The sequence below is a fragment of the Salmo salar genome, chromosome ssa05 (assembly GCF_905237065.1).
Source record: "Salmo salar chromosome ssa05, Ssal_v3.1, whole genome shotgun sequence".
Taxonomy (NCBI): Eukaryota; Metazoa; Chordata; class Actinopteri; order Salmoniformes; family Salmonidae; genus Salmo; species Salmo salar.
The window spans coordinates 62,204,785-62,227,825 of NC_059446.1; the positions used below are offsets into that span (position 1 = coordinate 62,204,785).

Genomic DNA, 23,041 nt, shown 5'->3' on the forward strand with positions numbered 1-23,041 from the left:
TACACAGATCACTGTAACCTTATTTCCATCTGGTTCCAACTGTTTAATGCTTTTCTGGAGGTGAAATGCCAACCTGATGCCAATGTCACATGCACTCAAATCACCCATTCATCTTTTGCATTATTGATTTGAAGTGCAACTGAGAATGCATGTTGTTGAGTGGCGCTCTACTAAAAGCCGGGGCTCTGTCGGCTAAATATAATTCATGACATGAGGGCAATTTCATCCATCCCTGATTTAATAGCCTCACCCCCAACAGATCAGTAGGAGGAATCGACTAGTGGTCTTGCATTGAGCGAGTTTGTTTTGCATGGCCCGGTGCCCTGGTGGATGGAGATTTGTCTTTAGGACCAATGGAATGGTTGAAAATGAGCAAACCCCGCTCACCTGGGGGACCGGGCCACACAAAACAAATTTGCCCATTGTTTCTCCAGTGATGTGCAGAAAAGGTAGGCAGTGCATTCTCCAAACCACTACCCTTTGCTGGGTGTGTTACTGGAAGAAGAAAAACTGCTTATCCCATTCATTTTAACAGAAGGCAAAGGTAAGTGATCTGAAATTGTATCATTATTTAAAAATATTGCTTGAGAGTAGATCAATATAGCAGCACATTACTACATTAGAGGTGATTTTTGTTTTCCTTATGAGTAACTAACTAATACAAAGACAAATCAAATGACTGTGCTTGCTGAATCGGTAACATTCACAATCACACCCTTTGAAGTATCCTGTAACGACTATGAAGGAGAAAAATGAAAAATTGTATTTGCCCCATACAAATGCATTGAATAACAAATTCACTACATGGAACAACAGATAGTCCCCCCCCAAAAAAATCAAAAGGAAGTTTGTTCTTAACTGTCTGTCCTATATCTGAGAGCTATAACAAATATCAGGAACATTTATTTGTATTATTATTTGTATTTATTTGTACATGTATTTAACTCCTTATTTTTGGCACTAAACAGTGTTTTATTATGCTGACATAATTTGTTTAAACTGCTACTGGCGACCTTCAGACGAGTCTTGTGAGGCCTGTGGGTATCCTAAAGCAAAATAACACATGTACGCGTTTGTGAGTCTCACCTTTCCACAGAGGGGCCATATTAGTGTGTAGCCCAAACCGTTCGGACACTTGAGACAAAAGTTGTCAGATCGGCAGTAAGATTATGGGGGTCATAGAACAAAACGGAGAATATCATCGTGAGAGTCTTAATTAATTTTTTTAATCGGACGCTACAGACGATTTTGTGAGAAGACCGATTTTCGGGATGTCTCATGATCTCACAAACACTTCTCTAGCTAGCTCTGTCACTTTTCATCGCAGATGCGGAAGTGCGACATAGGCGGATATGGTGGATTGAGAAACATTACGCTAAAACTGTGCGGTTTACATGATGAATGTATAATTTTTATTTAACCTTTATTTAACAAGGCAAGTCCGTTATGAACTAATTATTATTTACAATGACGGCCTACCCCTGCCAAACCCGGACGGCGCTGGGCCAATTACGGCCGGATGTGATACAGCCTGGATTCGAACCAGGGACTGTAGTGATGCCTCTTGCACTGAGATGCAGTGCCTTAGACCGCTGCGCCTCTCGGGAGCTAAAACATAAATAAAATAAAATCCATCTCATTCTCCAATACATTAGATCTTACATAGATATACCTTACATTATTGGTATCAGTAGATTTGAACTGTTTAGTTGTGTTTTTCAAAATTGTTATTTTAGGCAGTTTTATTTTACTGAAGCATCTTCAAAATAATATTGGTCTTTGGCGCCACCTACTGGGTCAATACTACACTGAATGGGGCGGCACATGGGTGCAACCACAGTCATAGAGGAAGAGGCAAAGCTAGAGGTTTCACTCTCGCCAAAATCTGTCCAAAATAAGGCCAACGCGTTTCTATTGGTTAATTTTTGACATAAACTTGTCGCCTGCCTTCCTGCCTTTGGGACAACGACTCCCATTGTTAGGGCGGAGACATGAGCATCTCGTCATTATATACAGAACTCTGCCACAGTGCCACGTGTTTGGTAGATGGGGAGCTCAGTGTCAGAAAGTTATGAGGTAGATAATGCTACCCCCCAGGGAAGTGTCATTAGTTGTTTGTTGTTCTCCATTATAATTGATTATGTATTCTCTCACTGAGAACAGATATTGGGAGGTCTTTGTTTGCGGGTGACAGGGCACTGTGAAAGAGAGGGAGAAATATTCCCCATAAAGTCAGGAGAGTTCAAGAAGGATCAGAGAATTTGAACAGTAGTCCCACAGGTGGGGCTTCAAGTTCTCAGTTGAGAAAACCAGAGGTGTGGACTTGAGTCACATGACTTGGACTCGAGTCAGACTCGATTCACAAATATGTTGACTTGCAACTCGACTTTGACTTTAACACCCATGACTCGTGACTTAACTTGGACTTGAGCCTTTTGACTCAAACTGACTTGATACCCTCCCCAAGCCCAAATATTAAAAATGATGCTATTAAAAAAACTCTTCATTTAACGGATAACAATTTGAATCGGACAGCAGCCAATCAAATTGTGCCAGCTGAGAAAAAGTTGTGCGTGGCAGTGCAGAGGAACATCGGTGGGTGAATTCAGATGGAGCCCTTGGAAAGATGATACCCCAAATTATTATGTTCGGATATAAAGACTACGCTGTAGTCAACAAAAAACAGATTCCAACTTGCAAAACATGCAGGAAGAAAATTACAGACGGAGGCACAACTTCCAACTTTGTTCGATATTTGAAGCTGCACAAAGAGCGATAAGTCGTGGCGAATATAGCCGACAGCTATATATAACTTAACGTAAAATAAATCAATGAGCCTCCACACAGTCAGTCAGTGCGGGAACATGATCATTGCACCCAAGATTGAGCTACAACTGGCTAGGCAGTTGGTGGCCTAAATCCTGCCTGATGTTACTGCTGTTCCTAAAACATTGACATATGTTAGCCTACTGTAGCCACACACAGAGAGAGTGTGTGTGTGTGTGTGTGTGTGTGTGTGTGTGTGTGTGTGTGTGTGTGTGTGTGTGTGTGTGTGTGTGTGTGTGTGTGTGTGTGTGTGTGTGTGTGTGCGTGTGTTAAGGTTGGGCGATTGTGTACAAGCTTACATCGCCCGATTGCGCCCCATAGCGATCCTCGATAGTCGATCGAAATACATGGCTACCCATGTATTTCCATTGAAATAAAGTTTATTTGGAAAGTAATAAATATATATATTTTTAAAAGCATTCATGACTTGCATAAATGTATTGTACTAACTATTACTCTTGTTAAAAATATGAAATGGTATTACATTTGGTGAAGAGCACATTATGACTTGTTTAGGACTCGAAACTCAAAGTTTAGGACTTGAGACTTGACTCGGACTTGCCTGTCTTGACTTGGGACTTAAGTGCTAAGACTTGAGACTTACTTGTAACTTGTAAAACAATGACTTGGGGGGATAGAATGGCATTCAAAACAAATGACAAGAGTTGTGGAATAGGGAGGGAAAGGGAAGACTCCTGTGTAAGATCCAGGAAAATGTGAGGGCAGGGAGGTCCTCAGGTCGAGAGAGAAGGGAGGAATGTGGAATCACAAGGCTCTGGGACACACAAAGCTCAACAGTACAAAACATCTGACTGGGTGTGATCACTGTCAGGAGAAGATGGAGACAGTGGAAAACGTGTTATTTCAGTGCCAGCACAATGGGAGGGATTGTTATCAGATTTAAGGGCAAATATATAATATATGCCATTTAGCAGATGCTTTTATCTAAAGCAACTTTGTCATTCGTGCATACATTTTATGTATGGGTGGTCCAGGGAATTAAACCCACTACCATAGCATTACTAGCACCATGCTCTACCAACTGAGCTACAATGGTATAGAAGGGTCAAGCTTAAGTTAATAGCTGAGAAAATCTTCAGGGGATGTAGTATTTAATTATGTTAGTTTCCTTAAAGGAAAACTACACCCAAAACCTATCTTTCGGTATAGGTTTCATTTGTATTTTTTGTTGTTGACATTGTCAGCATTCTTTCAAAATACAGAAATACAGAAGGTATGATGCATTTTGCATCACATGATGCTGTCTTTTCCATCATATGATTCATAATGCATCATATCAGCTGTATTTCTGTATTGTGAAAGTTATACTGTCTTTAAAACCGTATTGATGACATGCAACACATTTTGATATCAACAATGGACTAAGGAAAAAAAAAAAAATATATATATATATATATGTGTGTTTTTGGGGTGGAATTTTCACGAGATGAGAATAGTGGGTAGGATTTAGAGTTTTTAGACTTTCCTTTTCTCTGGTCCACACTCCAGTCCAGTTTGTTGCGGTAAAGAACATTAAAGTTGGTTGCGAACCGCCATATATAAACCGAAGAAGAAGAGCCACATGTGATTTCGATGTAGCCAATGAATGTAGGTAGCTAGCTACGTGTACATTTGTGTTTATATTCCTTGGACATGACAGCCAGCCATAGAAGCTAAGATCAGTGGGCAGGAAACGATTTTGTAAAATTAACGGTCCACCTAGCTAACAAGGCAGGAGCCCACTGGATAGTTGGCTAATACAGCTTGGGTATTGATCAGATTAACGGCTAGCTATAGAGTTAACTTGGTTGTCAATACTTCAGTGAATTGCAGTGGGATGTCAATTGCGCTACTCATTTAAACAAATGTGGAATGTGGAAATATTAGCTAGCTAGCTAACGTGCATTGCCATTCTTCTATTGCTATCAGAAATCTGATTTGTTATCGCTCGCGGGATTATTTTACAAACTGTTTTGTAAATCAGGCTAGCCAACTGTCACCTGCATTAAACTACTGTATCTATCAATAAGGAGAATAATTGACAACCATGGAAAAAGTCACGAAAATACTGGTTCATCTGTCGAAGAATAATGTCGCACCGCAATGTGCCCGTTTTGTACAGGTCAGTTGTGCATGTGCTATGTTTTTGCTTTGTTGTCACTTCAACACTAGCCAAATGCCAATGTCACGTGGAATTTATGAAAAGGATGTGCAATGGCAGTGTTTGGTTTTACTGTAGTACCATTTTAACGGGGCAGGTCACCCAAATTACATAACGTTAAATACAAAAATAAAACAATAATACTGTACATATACACTACATGACCAAAAGTATGTGGACAACTTCACGTCAAAAATCTAATTGCAAAATCATGGGCATTACTATGGAGTTTGTGCCCCCCCCCCCTCTGCTCCACTGCAATAACAGCCTCCACTCTTCTAGGAAGGCTTTCCACTAGCTGTTGGAACATTGCTGCAGGGACTTGCTTCCATTCAGCCACGAGCATTAGTGAGGTCGGGCACTGATGTTGGGCTCGCAGTCGGCGTTCCAATTCATCCCAAAGCTGTTCGATGGGGTTTAGGTCAGGGCTCTGCCGGCCAGTCAAGTTCTTCCACACCGATCTCAAACTATTTCTGTATGGACCTCCCTTTATACACGGGGGCATTGTCATGCTGAAACAGGAAAGGGCCTTCCCCAAACTGTTGCCACAAAGTTGGAAGCACAGAATCATCTGGAATGTCATTGTATGCTTTAGCGTTAAGATTTCCCTTCACTGGAATTAAGGGGCCTAGCCCAAGAAAAACAGCCCCAGACCATTATTCATCCTCCAAACTTTGTAGTTGGCATTATGCTTTGGGGCAGGTAGCTTTCTTCTGGCATCCGCCAAACCCAGATTTGTCTGTCGGACTGCCAGATGGTGAAGTGTGATTCATCACTCCAGAGAATGGATTTCCACTGCTCCCGAGTCAAATGGTGGCAAGCTTTACACCACTCCAGCCGACGCTTGATGATTTTAGGCTTATGTGCGGCTGCTCGGCCATGGAAACCCATTTCATGAAGCTCCCCGCGAACAGTTCTGACTTTGCTTTCGGAGGCAGTTTGGTACGTGGTAGTGAGTGTTGCAACTTAGGACAGACGATTTTTTACGCACTACGTGCTTCAGCACTCGGCAGTCCTGTTCTATGAGCTTGTGTGGCCTACCACTTCGCAGCTGAGCCGTTGTTGCTCCTAGACGTTTCCACTTCACAATAACAGCACTTACAATGGCAAGAAATAGTATGTGAACCCTTTGGAAATACCTGGATTTCTGCATAAATTGGTCATAAAATTTGATCTGATCTTCATCTAGGTCACAACAATAGACTGCTTAAACTAATAACACACAAACAATTATACATTTTCATGTCTTTATTGAACACACAGTGTAAACACTCACAGTGCAGGGTGGAAAAAGTATGTGAAACCTTGGATTCAGTAACTGGTTGACCCTCCTTTGGCAGCAATAACCTCAACCAAACGTTTTCTGTACTTGCGGATCAGACCTGCACAACGGTCAGGAGGAATTTTGGACCATTCCTTTTACAAAACTGTTTTAGTTAAGCAATATTCTTGGGATGTCTGGTGTGAACTGCTCTCTTGAGGTCATTCCACAGCATCTCAATCGGGTTGAGGTCAGAACTCTGACTGGGCCACTCCAGAAGGCGTATTTTTTTCTGTTGAAGCCATTCTGTTGATTTACTTCTGTGTTTTGGGTCGTTGTCATGTTGCATCACCCGACTTCTGTTGAGCTTCAATTGGCAGACAGATAGCCTAAAGTTCTCCTGCAAAATGTCCTGATAAGCTTATGAATTCATTTTTCCGTCAATGATGGCAAGCTGTCCAGGCCCTGAGGCAGCAAAGCAGCCCCAAACAGTGATGCTCCCTCCACCATACTTTTTGGTGGAGGGTTTTGATGTTGGTGTGCTGTGCCTTTTTTCCTCCACACATAGTGTTGTATGTTCCTTCCAAACAACGCAACTGTAGTTTCACCTGTCCACAGAATATTTTGCCAGTTGCACTTTTGCAACTTCAGACTTGCAGCAATGGTTTTTTTGGGACAGCAGTGGCTTCTTCTGTGGTGTCCTCCCATGAACACCATTCTTGTTTAGTGTTTTACATATCGTAGACTTGTCAGAGATGTTAGCATGTTCCAGAGATTTCTGTAAGTCTTCAGCTGACACTCTAGGATTCTTCTTAAACCTCATTGAGCATTCTGCGCTGTGCTTTTGCAGTCAACTTTGCAGGACGGCCACTCCTCGGGAAATCAGCAACAGTGCTGAACTTTCTGAATTTATAGACAATTTGACTTACCGTGGACTGATGAACATCAAGGCTTTTAGAGATACTTTTTTTAACCCTTTCCAGCTTTATGCAAGTCAACAATTCTTAATCGTAGGTATTCTAACATCTCTTTTGTTCAAGGCATGGTTCACATCAGGCAATGCTTCTTGTGAATAGCAAACTCAAATTTTGTGAGTGTTTTTTATAGGGCAAGGCAGCTCTAACCAACATCTCCAATCTTGTCTCATTGATGACTCCAGTTAGCTTTTGGAGAAGTCATTAGCCAAGGGGTTCACATACTTTTTCCAACCTACACTGAATGTTTAAATGATGTATTCAATATAGACAAGAAATCCAGGTAATTCCAAAGGGTTCACATACTTTTTCTTGCCACTGTAGAGTTGCCCGGGGCAGCTCTAGCAGGGCAGAAATTTGACGAACTGAGTTGTGGAAAGGTGGCGTCCTATGACGGTGCCTTACTGAGCTCTTCAGTAAGGCCATTCTACTGACAATGTTTATCTATGGAGATTAAATGACTGTGTGCTCGATTTTATACACCTGTCAGCAACAAGTGCGGCTGAAATAGCCGAATCCACTAATTTGAAGGGGCGTCCACATACTTTTGTATATATAGTGTATATTTCCTTAATCTATGGGCCAAAGATTGCCATCCATAATCAGGATTTGTATATTGATAACCAAAAAACAATGACTGAATTGATCCATACCAGGCCCAGTACTTTCCCCTCCAAATTACATTGAAATCAAGGATTTTAGATAAATGGTTAGCCTTTATTCTTGTAGTTGCCAATTCTTCAAAGGTTGTTATATGAGGTGAATTATGTAACAGTTAAAAAAACCTTTTTTTTACCACTTAATTTTCTGTTAGAGCATAACAGGTCATTTTACAGAGACTCTTGATGATGAGGTGGAGGTGAAGTGTTCTTTGGAGAACAATCGCTTTATACTGTGTGACTGCGAGAAAGGGAGAGGAATTCCTCTAAAGGTAATGGCTCAACGGAATACATTCAATTTAATAAAATAAAAGGTTTAATTGTTTTATCAGTTGTGGCCACATCCCATATAAATAATTGTTGGTTGACTGAAAAAAGTGTAATGGAAAATGTTTGAGTTTATCTGGTTGCTATTTGTTTTTTCTCAGAGGGCAACCTTTTGCCCTTTCAAGTATCTGTCTGTCGCAGAGGCAGCTGCAATCCCATTGGATGTTCAGAGCCGCGGAGTGGACGTGGGGGTTGCTATTCTTCTGCAGTCAGCCAATCAGAAGGTGTTGTTAACTCGACGGGCGTCCAGTCTCCGCATTTTCCCCAATGTGTGGGTTCCACCAGGTATGGCATCATTCTGCGGAAGTAACCTTTCAAAATGAAATAGCATTCCATAGGATGACACTTTGGGTAACCCAATTAACCTAAGTGTTGTTTCCTGATATTGAAAGGGTGGTTTGTTTTCTTTTTTTCAGGTGGCCATGTGGAACTGGATGAGAGGGTAACGTTTCTAGTTGCTATAGCTATTAAACAGTGGAAGATAAAATTGATTATTCCCCATAAGTGTCTTTGCCTGTGGTTTCAACACCCTCATGGTCTCTGGGGTCAATTCCCTTCAATCAAGCTTGGTGTGTGTGTTTGCCTCATATCTCTCTTGTTTGTCAGCTCCTGGACGCAGGGCTGAGGGAGCTGAGGGAGGAGACAGGACTGAAGCTGGACCCTGGAGACGTCTCAGCTCAGCTGCTGGGGCTCTGGGAGGTGGGAAATCACTGCCTCTACACATCACATTTCTAGGTCCAGGGAATAGTTTGTTAAATAATAATAATATGTAAATGCTTAGAAAAAATCTACTGGCCACAATTCCAGACATTTGATACATTCTGATTTGTCTGACAGTCCTGTTTGCTCATGTTCTGTTTCTCTTCACAGTCGGTTTTCCCACCCATGCTGAGCAGAGGGATGCCACAGAGGCACCATGTGGTCACTTACATGCTCCTAAACACCTCCCTCACACACCAGCAGCTCCAAGTATCTGCCTGACTATCTGCCTGCCCTGTATCTATCTGTCTGTCTGTCCGTCCATATTCCTGCCTGGTGTTATCATTAAAGGCACACAAAGCCAAATCAAAGAGAAGGCCTCTGACTCAATAAAGACTATCTTTGTTCTAGGCCTCTCTGCACCCCGAGCCTGCTGAGGTCAGTGGCTGTCTGTGGGTGGACGCCTCGCTGGTCAAGGCCATTGTGTCCGCCGTGGACGGAGAGGAGGGTTCTGTGACACCGTTGGAGGGCCTGGCTCCAACCATAAGGTACATCACATCCACAAAGTAATGCACTCAAAACATAAACAGAAAAATGTATTTGTGAAAAAAAGTTTTACTGGGCTAATTTCCTCTGACATTAATTATTTCATTGGGTTCCTCTTAACAATGTTGGCATTTTGTTTCTGTGGTGTTGGTTCTGCAGTGTATCGGAGGTCTCTCCGGAAGGTGGGCTCAGTGAGTCAATTTTGCCATTGTCTGTTTTGTGTAACCGGGCCCCGAATAGCGGAGAGGATGTGGAGCGGGTCAGCACTGGTACCAAATACGCCCTGGAGCTCTGGCTTAAGAACCTGGAGGGACAGGGGACCCGATGTTAACTGTCTTCACTAAACCTGGACGTCTAGCCCTGTGATGAAGTGACTTCCTGGAGGATGACATCACTTCCTGGAGTTTGCCTTAACCGGTGAAGGTCACCTAAAGTGAACTATCATCTTTCAAAAAATCTTGTACGTATTAACCAATAATGAACTTTGGGTGAACTATCCCTTTAATATCTACAGCAACACCTACAAGTCTTATATGGCTGTTTGAGGGCTTTGCATGAGCTATCAATGTTGTGCGTAAGAACAGTTTTTATTGCAAGGGTGTTGTTGTTAGTGATGAAATGTTATGAACAAAGTGGATTTATACTGCAGATGCTTTTATGATCATTATATTCCATTTGCGCCTTCAAGCCACAAAATGGCAATGCATAGCCTACACAGTGATTTCACATTTGGAAACAAGCGCAAAACAATCAGAATTCTTATTTAAGTTTACATAATTATCTTGACTTGTAAATAATAATGTGTTCTTAACTGACTCGCCTGGTTAAATAAAAATGAATACAAATATTTACATTTTTCTAAATGTAATTATTTTCCTCAAACAGCATATTTACTTTTTTTTTTTACTATACTCACACAGAAGTTAAGTCTCATGTTAGTTAGATTAGGTCTTCATTGTAAAGATAAACACATAAATATGGTATTGTACTTTCAACTGAAGATATCCAATATTTATTGTTTGCAGTGATTCAGTAATTATCATTTAAAGACTACATTTTTATATGTCATAAGTGGAAGGTGTGTGTGTCATATAACGAAACCTCTTTTCACCCACACCCAGATTAATATACTGTACATTATGGCAACCTCACCCATGGATAAGCTACTGGGAAATATGCTTACTTTGTTCTTTGGCTGCATTTAGACATGCAGCCCAATTCTGATCTTTTTCCCATCAATTGGTCTTTGACCAATCACATCAGATATTTTTCAGAGCTGATTGTTCCAAAGACCAATTAGTGGAAAAAATAATAATCAAAATTGGGCTGCCTTTGTAAAGCAGCCTTGGTGTGTCAGCTGTTTATGTAGGATTTAACAGCTACTGTTACTGCGTTGCATTCTCATGGTTGATCTGAAGCAACGTGTGACATTTGAACGCAAATCGGCCAATTTCTACAGTAACTAATTAACTAAGTGACTACAATTGGTGCGTTAAATTAGGGACACAACATCAACAAGTCAGAATCCACAGTAAAAAATTGGAAGGGTGTTTGTTTTCTCTAATTCATCATAAGTCATTACATTTTAATGTCACTAGGAATAACATTCAGATGGAAAGAGTTGGGAGCATAATCGTCATCAGATCCTGAACTATCCCATTATCCCGAACTGTCCTGGCTTTTACCATGCAGAGGTAATCGGACCTGTTGTCAGTATTAGGAGCACCACACCCTTTGTGCCAATAGCAGTGGGCAAGTATGTGGCAGGGCATTCAAGGTATAATCAAGTCTTGATGCCACGTTTCCTTGCCAGCGTATTGTCTGTATTGGTGATGTCATGATATTACTGTATGTTATATTTTCTAGATTTGTCTTATCGTCATAGTGTGTCACTTGTCTGATTTTGTTTCAAAGTTACGTTAGAGTGACTCAGTGACTTATTCATTACCACTAATGTATTTGTGTCTGCATATCTTCATATGTAGATTTTACCTTTTGCCATTGACAACTGACAGACAACTTTTGTCATATTGGCCCAAATGCAAAGACATTGACTTATCCTCATTATTGTATTATTAGAATAGGTTGGCTAAAGAAGCCTTGCACGGATGCATGGGTGTATGGTTCTATCAGTATGTACATCTACATGCTTGAATAATGTTTTGTTACACCGTTATCAAATGACTTAAGGTTGCATTCTGTCTTTGCCCTTTTTGATTGATTGATTTTAAGCCCAGCCAACCAATAAATCATATTGTCTCTGAGGTCAGAATCAAACAATGACCTCAATGTGTCAGAAACAATAAGACGTGATCTTGTTTGTTTTGGTTGAAAGTTCCTCTCTGATTGATTGATCTTCCTGCTGGACAGTATTAGTAACAGCAACCACTGTGATGTTTTCCTGGAAAAATACACAATGCAACTGTAGAAAGACATATCTAATACAGACTATACAGTTAGGGGATATGGAGAGGAAGGGACATACACCTTATGCATTTTGGATAAGAATACGGTTTGTACTGCACACCTTGAAAAATGTAAGTCTTCAATTCTCAATGTCACTTGGTAGCTGGTTATCATGAATGTTATGTATCTATTACCAGGACATCCATATGTCAACTTTTTATGTTAAACCTAGCCCATTGGCCAAAATAGCAGAAAGAGGTGTTGCCTTTTTAATACACACTGACTTGCATATAATGGACAAAGTTTGAGTAATTCTCAATTTTATGGAGTCTGACTAATTTCGTAATTTAATACAATACCTTATTCTTTATCACACCGCCACACCCAGCCTAACTGTAAAGCACGTTATCTAGATACCTATTTACTTGTTCCTTTCACACAAACAATAAAAAAGAAAAGCCAGGGGATGAGGGCAGGCTTAGATACAAACAGAGGCGTCTCTGTTCTGCCCTAGCTTCAGTTCTCCTGATGAACAGAATCATCCAACTCTTTTACAAACCATGAATGCATCCAAACCACTTCTGCCCATAAAAATCTAACAAACTTTATTTATTATTTACAATATTTAATCCCAAAATGATTTCGATTTTTTTAATGCAAAGTTTAAAGCTCCAATGCACAGTCACTTCAAATGTTTACAGATAGTTACATCTCACAGATTTGATTAGTAATGGTGGATTTATTTAATCAGATTGTCAAATATACATAACATTGGTGTTTTACTCACTGGGTTGGGTTTGTGGAATAGTTAACTTCTTGGCATGCTAGTATCCTATCTCAAAACATGTCTTATCCAGTAGTAGGGAATTAGATCGGGATCTCTCAGCCCAAATCAAAAGGTTTGATTTACAGTCTTTGAAAACAATTAACTTCTTGTTAACTGTACCTGATTGGGTATTGTCCTTAGGGGCTCCCCTACTCATTCTTCTTAAATGTTAATTGCAGAATACATATGTTGACCCCATTTACTGAACTAGGATCAGCTTTCTTTTTTACAAAGGTTAAGCTTGCCTTCAGTAAAGACTGAAAATACAACTCAACCCATAACCACAAGGAAGCCAAAATGGCTAGCCTGGCCTCAGAGCCATTAGAAACATAATTGATGTATTTCTGAGCACGTCAAGACATATGATACCTTTCAATGGCCTGGTTACTTTAGACAGAAACTAAAGTAGGGAGGTTGGTCGGGGAGGAGTAACATATACTAAATGGAGTGTCTCTGATTTACGTACAGAATAATACGAAATACAAATGGAGTCAATGGAATGGTAACAACCACATGGAAACCACGTGTTTGATACCATTCCATTGACTCCATTCCGGCTATTATTATGAGCCGTCCTCCCCTCAGCAGCCTCCACTGGTAAAAACATTAGGAATAAAATAACAGGACATCTGCATTGCTTGCTGTTTGGGGTTTTAGACTGGGTTTCTGTATAGCACTTTGTGACATCAGCTGATGTAAAAAGGGCTTTATAAATCAATGTGATTTGATTTGAATAAATACAGGTTGAAATTACAATCAGTGAGCCAACGCCATGATCTTCAGAGATAATTGGACCATTTGTACAGAATTGTCATTGCTCCCATGCATATTACTTCATAAGGTCATTTCAGATGGTCTTCTTACCCAATTGACTGGAGCTTCTGGAGGAAAGAGAAGTAGGGAAGGGACAAAAAAACAACCAATCGTAAAAACAGTCAATTACTTCAATTAAATATATACAGTATCTTCAACATTACATGAGTGATGTGTTTTCTTAGGAAGTTACTTCAATGTGTTTAATCAATATGTATGTTGACACATCTCTACACACCTATATCTACAATAATCAGTAGTCTACCTATTCAAACCTCACATTGAACCCCATCCCCCTGAAGGAAAGAAAGCATTCAGGGGAGATTGTCTCCTGGAATTTAAAACATGAAACTACACTTCCTCTGTCTACCTGACAGTACCACTGAAGTACATAAGCATACAGAAAGTGTGTCACCTACTGTACCTATGTGTCAGTACTCGTTCACCACATACATCCCTGTTCGGTTTTTCGATGGTCCCCCCATTTCACCCTTTATCAGAGAAAGTATCAACTCATCAAAGGTTTAAAACAGTCTGTAAAGATAATACTGCACACAAAATAATTTACAGGCAAAACTGAATTTTGCAGTCTGTTTTTGACCTGTTGTATAGAACTGCAATGTTAGCTTATCTTACAGATGTTCGTCTGTTCTAAAGCCTTAGTTAACGAAGCCTGAAAGACATCCATTCTGCTTAATTGTAACAATAAATCAAACCGGTGATTCATCAATTAAAAGGGCTTTGGGAGGAGAAGGTCATGTAAAGAGAACAGAGTGGTTGTGGATTACAATGTGTCTGTCTGCTGTCCATTGCCATAGAGACAGGTGACAGAGGGGGCACTCTTCTCATTATATGCTAGTCAGTCTCGGAGCAAATGTTGGCAGACTAGTACGGAACGACCATGCTCAATAAATTGATCAAGGAGAGTTGGAGGCTGTGAACAAATAGTCCTCCAATGTCTTCCACTGTCCCCTTTCCAAAACAACATGACAAACATGTTCATACCACCGCTAGCAGCAACACAGAATTAAAAAATATATCTACGTAAATGTAACACAATTATATGAAGTGCATAAACACATATACGTAACAATATCCTTATACAGTAGATTGAATATAAGCAATATACAGTGTAAGCTAACTCAAACTGTACATTTCCAAAACTAAACAAATATCTATGATGCATACATATCAACGCTAGAAAAAACCTGAGTAGATTTCCTCCTCACTTCACAACCTCTCATGTGTGTGTGTGTGCTTGAGGTGTGCACTGCAGTGTGATGAACATGCAAGTCTCATTAGTACAGTCAATGGTCTTTTTGTTTGGTGTTAAGGGAGAGATCTCACTCTCCCTGACGTTGGTAGATCCCATGGCATTTGTATTTAGCATCCCTTTCATAGCTCAATCGAGAATACATATTTTTTATGTCCACAATAAACACTACCTTTTTTCAGTCAAATCATGGTGTTGCCAGTCATTCAAAGTGATATTGATGAGTAACATGCCCCATACAGGAAGGTCCTTGGATGATAACTCTGGTATCATCCCTCATACGTACCCAAGGCAGGATTAAAGCTATAAACTCACAGCTCACAGATGATTGTGTTTAATTGGTTGTCTGGTCTACCAAGAATATCTGCTTTATGTGGGGGTTTGATTTCGGAGATAAGCAACTTGGTGCATCAATGAAAATAGGTGGCTTGGGGGGAGGAGTAAGGCTTGGGACCCTCTCTGGAAGCTACAGGGGTAGTTCAGCTGAGAGGGTAGAGGGGAAGGCTAGTGTTTCCCACGCCTCAGGTTTCCCTGGTCAAAACCAGAAGGGCACAAAGAGACATCTATCTAACACTGAGGCAGAGCGGCCAGTCTTAGTAACCATAGCCAACCTGCTGAATGCAGAATCTGAGCCTGTGTGTGTGTGTCTATCTGGCCTCTCTGCCAAGACATAGGACTTACATTAGGCTTGCCGTTGGGCACGTCGAAGCGGCTGTGTGTGGAGTACATTTGGATGTCTGCCCTGTGGTTGATCTGGTTATATGGTCTGAAGCTTCCATCTCTCTGCCTACAGCACAACCACACTAGCTGAAGGTCAAGAAAAGACAAGAATCATAGTACTTTTAAAATGGCCTCCTTAGCATGACATACTGTAACTGTTAGAGCAGGGTTGTGGCTGTTTCTGAGAAATTGGAGGTCTACAATGCATTTAAGGATAAACAGTGTGCATCTGTGTGTCTGTTTGTTTTTGTACTCACCAGCAGTATTAGGAGAATAAGGAGGATTAACAAGATCAGGGCAGCCAGTACCAATAGAGCGATCCCCCATCCTGGGACTCCCTCTCTGCCCCCAGCAACTACAGCTGCAGCATTCTCTGTAGTCTTATGGGTCACCTCCGTATTCTCTGTGTTCTTTAGTGTTATGGTCTCCAGGAATATGAGTGGTAATTTTGCTAATTGTAGTGTTATGTTCTTCAGGAATATGAGTGGTAATGTTGCTAATTGTAGTGTTTTGTTCTTCAGGAATATGAGTGGTAATGTTGCTAATTGTAGTGTTATGTTCTTCAGGAATATGAGTGGTAATGCTGCTAATTGTAGTGTTATGTTCTTCAGGAATATGAGTGGTAATGCTGCTAATTGTAGTGTTATGTTCTTCAGGAATATGAGTGGTAATGCTGCTAATTGTACTGTTATGGTCTTCAGGAATATGAGTGGTAATGCTGCTAATTGTACTGTTTTGGTCAGGACTAGTGGTGGTGGTTGTGAGGGTATGACTACTTGTGATACTAACTGTTGCAAGACTGGTGATGTTGCCAGATGAAATCATTGCTGTAGATGCAGTTGCATCCCGACCCTTCCTGAACTGCTAGCCGTACTAACTAAGGCAGCTGTAGAAGTCGTCGCTGCAGGGGTATTTGTGGTAGATGGTGGTGAGGAAGTTACGGTTGCTGTGGTACGTGCTACAAGAGGTACTGTGGCTTTTATTGGAAGTTGACCTAAGGAATAAAGAACATATTTGTGATTCCTGCTTTATTTGACTAATAACAGTTTCTTAAGCTATTTACAAAACAGTTTTTTTAACATACAAATGAATCAGGCTTCTACACAACAGAAGTAGATAAGGTTGCCATCTTCTTTACCTTCAGTATAGGCGAGGTCCAGATCAAGGGTTTTGGATTTATTTGATTGGATATGAGTGGAAAGTAGACCTTTAATCAAAGTTGGAATGATCATGAATGTAGTCATAAACATTAATGTCAAGTTTGCAATGACTGATCCATTACTGCAAGAGTGAGACCAGTAGTCAAAAATAATTATAACGTACAATTGTCAATGTCCTTAAGAATGATATTTTTTTTCAATGGCAGAATTTTAAATTCAACATTAGAGCTTACCTGAAGATTATATCAAATACACCCAGATATTTGTCAGACTCTGGCAAATGGCTGTGGACGTCATCCATCTGAAAAAGAAAACGACACAGCAATCAGAGGAGCACTTTAGTATTATCCTCCAAGCCTACAAGGCATGTCTTCACACCTTTACTAGTTTGAATATTGATAATATTGTAACAGGTTGTAAGGGAGGTATCTATAGTATCCTTGTCTATGGTGTAGTGGAGTGGGTCAACTGGAGTGTGAGCTAGTAGTGATGGCTCGTTTTTGCGGTTTACTGTTAAAATAGTGCTCACTGCTAGGTGTTGGAGAGCTGATGATGTTGGTGACATAGAAATACAATGAATAGAACAGCCTTGGGAACATCTAACCCTGGCAATTTTACAAGTCAACTCATGGGTACACTCGCAATGGTTGCTTGGTATAAATGCAGTAAAGAAGTCAATGGAACTTGACCAAAACAATGGAAATGCCGTGGAAATGTGTGGGGGGAAAATGCCGTGGGGGAAAGATCCCGAAGCTCACCAGCAAAATGTTCCTACATATATATATAGGCTATTGTTTATGTGTGTATTGTGCTTGTATAGATGTCAACCCCAATACATTTTCATGTCATCATCACCAATCAACTGCATTACAGTTAAAAGCGATTGACTTCTACCACTGATTGTATGCTAGCTATGCTACCGGCTTATACGAACAAGAGTTAGCACTTAGAAGTCACTTCTAAGCCTGAAAGGGACTACTTCTAAATGTTATGCAGCGAAAACAGTCAAATATATAAAAATCAGACTTTAGTAACCACATTGTGGGCCTGTTAATATACATCAATCATGACGTATTTGACGAATATCCATTTTGTTAGATCATATCTGTTGAATGTGCGCCAATCCAGCGTCATTCTTCTATACCCCACGGTCTGTGTTCCCTTGACCTTTTTACCGCATATATTGTGATGCAATAATTTCCATAGAAATGTAGAATGTTCATTCAAATGATGTTAACTGATGGGGCTCATGCAATATAATGTATTTTTTTAATGTCAGTTGAGTTAAATTAACAAATCACAGCATATATTGATGGGTGCACTTCCTGCTTTTACTTCCTGCTTTTCTCCAATGGGTACACTTGCAATGGCCGCCAGTCCACCCATTATGCCACAATTGACTTGAATGGGGACGCCCGTTCTATTAATTATATTTCTATGGTGGGTGACTTGTCTTGGCAAGCATGAAGTATCTCCACGACAAAGAGTTATTTTGTGAGTATAGACTGAGTGATGAGTTGAGGCTCTATGGACTGACTTGAGCAGTAAAAAAACACAGACTCTTACCATCTGTTCCACCTGTTTCCTCAGCTGTTTGTACTCCTTAGAGCTTTGATTATTGAGTGACTCAGTGTAAATCTGGTTGGTGATTCTGACGCATAAGTAGTAGGCGGACAGCGTAGCTGGGGTGGTCTTGTCACTGCTGCTGGGTGTTGCTCTCCGTAAACGGGAAACAGGCACAACATCAGCAAAGAAAAGGAGTGCTGTACAGGAGAATGGGAAACAAGCCGAAATTTAGCAGAAATACTGTTTCACAGCCATCGAATAAATTACTGCCATTACCCTTAGAGACTGACTGATTGAAGTGCCAATTACAGCCAATAAAGGTAGCCTTGTACTGTGGAGGGGGGGGGGGTCACCATCTGTGATCTCAATCACTGCAATAATGCATTATTTATACTAATGTAATCCAAAACAAAGTTTGCAAATGTGTTTTCTCAGTGCGGGAAATAAGTTGTTTTGTCTTATCCCAGGGTTTTGTCTTATCCCAATATTTGATTGAGTGGGGTCGATTGTAAATCCATAATACTATTCTGTTACTGCATAACCCTGAAGACATTTTATACATTATGACAGATGACAGATGTTTTGCTAAGATTTAAAAATCTTCTCAGTGTGGGTTTTAACTCCAGTATATTGGCATCACTCGAGGCACCTGAGGAAGCAATTCAAAGTAAAAAAAATAAACAATTGGCCAAAATGTCATCAAGAAGGCTCCAGAGCAGCCGGGGACAAGAGAATCATGAAAAAGTGGTATTCTTTTTGTGTGCTGATAAGGTTTGACTCTCCGTAAACCACAAAGCATGATTTACTTAGATACAGGTAACTGACAAAATAAAGGAAACACCAACATAAAGTGTCTTAATTGGGTGTTGGGCCACCACGAGCCAGAACAAGTGTAGGTGTTTAAGAAGTGTAGGTTATAGTACAACACAGTCCAATGCTTCCCATGCAACAGTGGTTCCCAACCTTTTTCATTTACTGTTTCACCAACAGAATTTTGCTCTGCCCAGAGTACCCCTGAAGTTCCCCCTCATGTGCATTTTACCAATAGGCCTATGGTCTCATGAGTCTTCTCAAGTACCCTCTGTGGATAGGCCGAGTACCTCCAGGGGTCTTAGTACCCCTGGTTGGGAATCACTGCCCTACAACAGAATTCTTTAAAGAAATGTAATGGGTAAATGTGTTATAGGCTACATATTTAGTATAATCAATAAATTAAGATGCATGGAAGAGTAGATAGATAGATGTTTTCTGCCATACCTGAAACAGCCAAAGTAAGAATAATCCCAAATTTGAGTGGTCTTTTCTCCATGATGTATCAAACAGGTTGACAGACTAACATTTTTAAAAGAAAAGCCAAATACGCAGTGAACGTTGGGAATTAACCTGGTTGCTTACTTGTGAGAAACTATTTCTGTCTGAAAGAAACGGTTATTTTATCATCCAGATAATTGTGCAGGTAGGACAGGTGTATGGCGCGGGGCAGACCCTAGAATATGAGTGTGCGCGTTGGAAGAGAACGTAAATATAGATATTCGTGGTGTATGACGCCAACCAGTGGCCAGAAGGATTTGCTATCGGAGTATCAGTTTCACCTTGATGCTGTAAACCTTTGAGAAGCAAGGCACAAAAAAGGCATGAGGCAAAATCAACAGCCTGACACAGCCACTATTTAGTAAACTGAGGGAAACTACTCTCAAATCCATAAATGGAGCAATGGCAAGGACTGAGGTCGACATGATGTTTGCAAAGACTAAAATAACAACAAAAACATAAACCACCATTTTGAATTTGATAAATGATAGGATTAGTCTTGTACTAAAAGTTGTACTAAAATCATTTATATCTTTCCAGAATAAATGGGTGTGTATCATTCATTGAAATTGATATTGAACAACAGGAAACCCTTACAAAAAATATTTCCGTTTTGAAACTGCAGTCGACTGTGGTATTTTGGACGTAGTGATTGCAAAATACCTACACAGCAAAATTACTGCAGTAAAAAAAGGTTTTATTTTGGACCCAGTATTTGGAGCATACTACAGTTATACTGCAGTCTGACTCCAATCTTTTTTCGTAAGGAAGATTGTGCACGTCATTCACAATTTCCCTCATCCGTATGTGGAACCCTTGTCTTCTACTCGGAAAACTGATGACTGCGGTATCTGAATTAAGGACATGCAGTGGTTAGCCTACTTACTGTTTTATTTTTCCAGAAACACAAGCGAGAATGCAATTGAAACAACTACGCAAAGGAAACTAGCTAGTTAAGCTTGCCAAAAGTGCACGATTGTTACTTACCTACAACAATGAGACCTTTTCTCCCTGATAACAGTAATCAAATACACATTGTGACAACTTTCTTTCTCCCTATCCCCCTCAATCCCACCCTACGCCCCAAATTCGCCCTCTCTCGCGCACACCCTCTCGCCTATAGATGGGACATATATAAAGGTCAGGGAACAAGATGTGACGTAGTTGGGGACATGTAGGCTACAATTTTGTGTACTGGGATGTCAGGGTATAGAACAATTGAGGACAGGGAGGTGAATTATAATACAAACCCTGTCAAATGGATTAACCTTCTTTGTACTTCTTGGCACATTCGCCACACGTTGTTCTGCCACCCTATTTCACAACAACATTGATGTAAAAAGTTTAATCCCGCTTGCAATCCTGAGGCTTTGAAAGTAAACCTGGATTCTTGAACAGAAAAATGGGGTAATATATTACAACTGTTTTCACTTGTGTGAAGGAAATTCCGTTGATTTCAAAAAAATAAAAGTGTCTGTTTTTATGATACCCCAGGCTGTAGAACAGCGACATTATTCATGCATCACTTTGAAGCACATTTTAAGCCATGTGATGATTTGAGTAAGTGCTGCTCTGTTGTCTGCAATGATGGAGGAGTGGTGTGAGTTGGTGACCTATTTCAGTACATAGATATTCCGCACTCCTTGGCAATCTCAGCAGTTTGGCACTTGATATGTGTGCTACAACACCTCATCCTAAAGATGTGTTCAAGTTGGATGCAGGTGACATTTCTCCTTGCACACTTGGTTGTTGGTAAGATTATTGAAATGCACAACATCTACTATTGTTGTATATGACTGTACATTAAATACCAAGTTGCAGATGATTTATTCTCTATAGTCAGACTTTTAACTATGTTTATGCTCTCCCACAGCAGGAGCAGTGGTATACCAGTACCCAGGGTCACTAACAGTGGCAGAGGGTACCAATGTGACATTTCACTGTGACATCAGTGAAATGGGAGGGGAATGCTCTTATATCGTATGGGTGCATGTGGGACCTATGAGAAAGCTCACACTCTGGCCTCGAAAAACCTACAGTGTCCACACCAACACGGCTTGCCTCCTGAACATCATCAATGCCAACAGGACAAGTGTGGGCATCTTCTACTGTGCCCTGCTTAACGGTGCCATGCTGAACATGGGCAATGGGAGTGTGCTGGAAATCTCTGGTAAGATCAGATGCTTCTCCATTGTTTATATTAGTGTTCATATTTTCTAGTCCTGGGAGGTATAGATTTGGTAGTTATGACATGTCATGTATGTAATGTTCTCTCTCTTCCAGACCCTATCACCTCTGACGTTACTCTGGAGGTCCTGGTGCCTGTGGACTGGCAGGAGGCCCCCTCATCCCCAGTCCCACTCCTGTGCCTGGTGTCTGGACTGGATCCCAGTCAGGCCAGGGTGTACTGGGAGGTGGAGGGGAAGGTTCAGTCCTCAGAGCGTTTACCTGAGGTTCAGTCAGAGAAGCCAGCCAGTGTCAGAGTCCAGCTCTCTGTACCTGGCCATACCTGGGCTGAAGGTGAAGAGATCACCTGTGTTATGGAGAGTACCAGTGGGGTGAAGATGAACAAGACAGTCAGCAGGATGGGTAAGAGAGATCGCCCCAGGGCTATGGGTTGCATTTGTTTAGAGTGTCTCTCTGTATAAGTTTAAAATGATGTAGAACTCTTATGTGTCAAAACAAATTGTATATTTTTAGGAATGGAGAGGTCTAGACAGGGAATGTTTCTGGCCATCTCTTTGGGCAGCATGTGTATCCTTCTTTCTATTGTGGTTATTATCATCACCTTGTATGTCTGCAGACTGAGACACGACCCTCGTAAGTACTGTTTGTATTTGATTAGTTATTCATGATTGATGACTTTTCTACATCTATAGCAGCAGTATATTATATAGGCTATCAATAGTATCTTTAACATATTGTATCATAATATTTCCAAAGGAAAGAAAATATTTCAACCCTACAAGCACAACCAGGACGGAGCACAGGTAAAATAACTTTTTTTAATAAATGTTTGTGTATTATACTATTCTTTTTCTGAGATTATACTATTACTATGTTTTCTACTATTACAATTTGTAATGATGATAATGATTGTGTTTTCTTGTCATTCAGGGTCTGACTGAGGTGCAATATGCCAGTTTAAAGTTTGGAGCTGTTAGTGGCAGACCCTTACCTACAGCCGCAGCTAAAAACAGACAATATAAGTAGGCTAAAGCTGCCCTAGTAAGACCTTACATGTGAATTAAATTTTCTACAAAAACATAAAAGAAGTGCTTATTCATTCAGGGTCATCGGTTTGTCAAAATGCTCCTGTGCTTTCTTGCTTATGTTTTCTGACCTACTTATTTGAGTCAATGATGTAAGGATTTTTGCCTTTAGAATAAGGAACTTATGTAGTCAGATTGTGTAGTCATTTTACAAGCTTTGTGATTAGAAATCATTTGTCTTGTTGAAATAATAGCCAAATGTAAATTACATTAAAGACAAATACAAGTTTAATTTATGGAG

General features: G+C 40.5%; 2 protein-coding genes and 1 long non-coding RNA gene across 4 annotated transcripts; 2 read left to right on the forward strand and 1 right to left on the reverse strand.

Annotated features, from left to right (window-relative positions):
* The first annotated feature begins 4,447 nt into the window (after positions 1-4,447).
* LOC106605435 (nucleoside diphosphate-linked moiety X motif 17) lies at positions 4,448-10,304 on the forward strand. The gene is made up of 8 exons (XM_014201089.2): positions 4,448-4,948; positions 8,037-8,153; positions 8,310-8,493; positions 8,625-8,650; positions 8,815-8,907; positions 9,079-9,177; positions 9,319-9,455; positions 9,613-10,304. Exons 1-8 carry the CDS (start codon positions 4,874-4,876, stop codon positions 9,782-9,784), a joined length of 903 nt encoding a protein of 300 aa, XP_014056564.1. The 5' UTR covers positions 4,448-4,873; the 3' UTR covers positions 9,785-10,304.
* A 2,192-nt stretch (positions 10,305-12,496) lies between these two features.
* On the reverse strand, positions 12,497-20,650 carry LOC106605436 (uncharacterized). The gene is made up of 8 exons (XR_001328848.2): positions 20,516-20,650; positions 18,218-18,414; positions 16,885-16,952; positions 16,630-16,698; positions 15,749-16,485; positions 15,453-15,578; positions 13,923-13,989; positions 12,497-13,566 (listed from the first exon to the last, which is right to left on the reverse strand). It is a non-coding gene; the product is annotated as an uncharacterized lncRNA (long non-coding RNA).
* A 359-nt stretch (positions 20,651-21,009) lies between these two features.
* LOC106605434 (uncharacterized) lies at positions 21,010-23,032 on the forward strand. 2 transcript variants are annotated; one of them, XM_014201086.2, is made up of 6 exons: positions 21,017-21,280; positions 21,402-21,698; positions 21,812-22,117; positions 22,229-22,348; positions 22,472-22,518; positions 22,646-23,032. In XM_014201086.2, the coding sequence occupies exons 1-6, from the start codon at positions 21,229-21,231 to the stop codon at positions 22,739-22,741; spliced, it is 918 nt and encodes a 305-aa protein (XP_014056561.2). In that variant the 5' UTR covers positions 21,017-21,228; the 3' UTR covers positions 22,742-23,032. The 2 variants fall into 2 exon arrangements, with proteins under 2 accessions (XP_045574464.1, XP_014056561.2); XM_045718508.1 differs by lacking the exon at positions 22,229-22,348 and having other exon boundaries at positions 21,010-21,280.
* Positions 23,033-23,041: the final 9 nt, after the last annotated feature.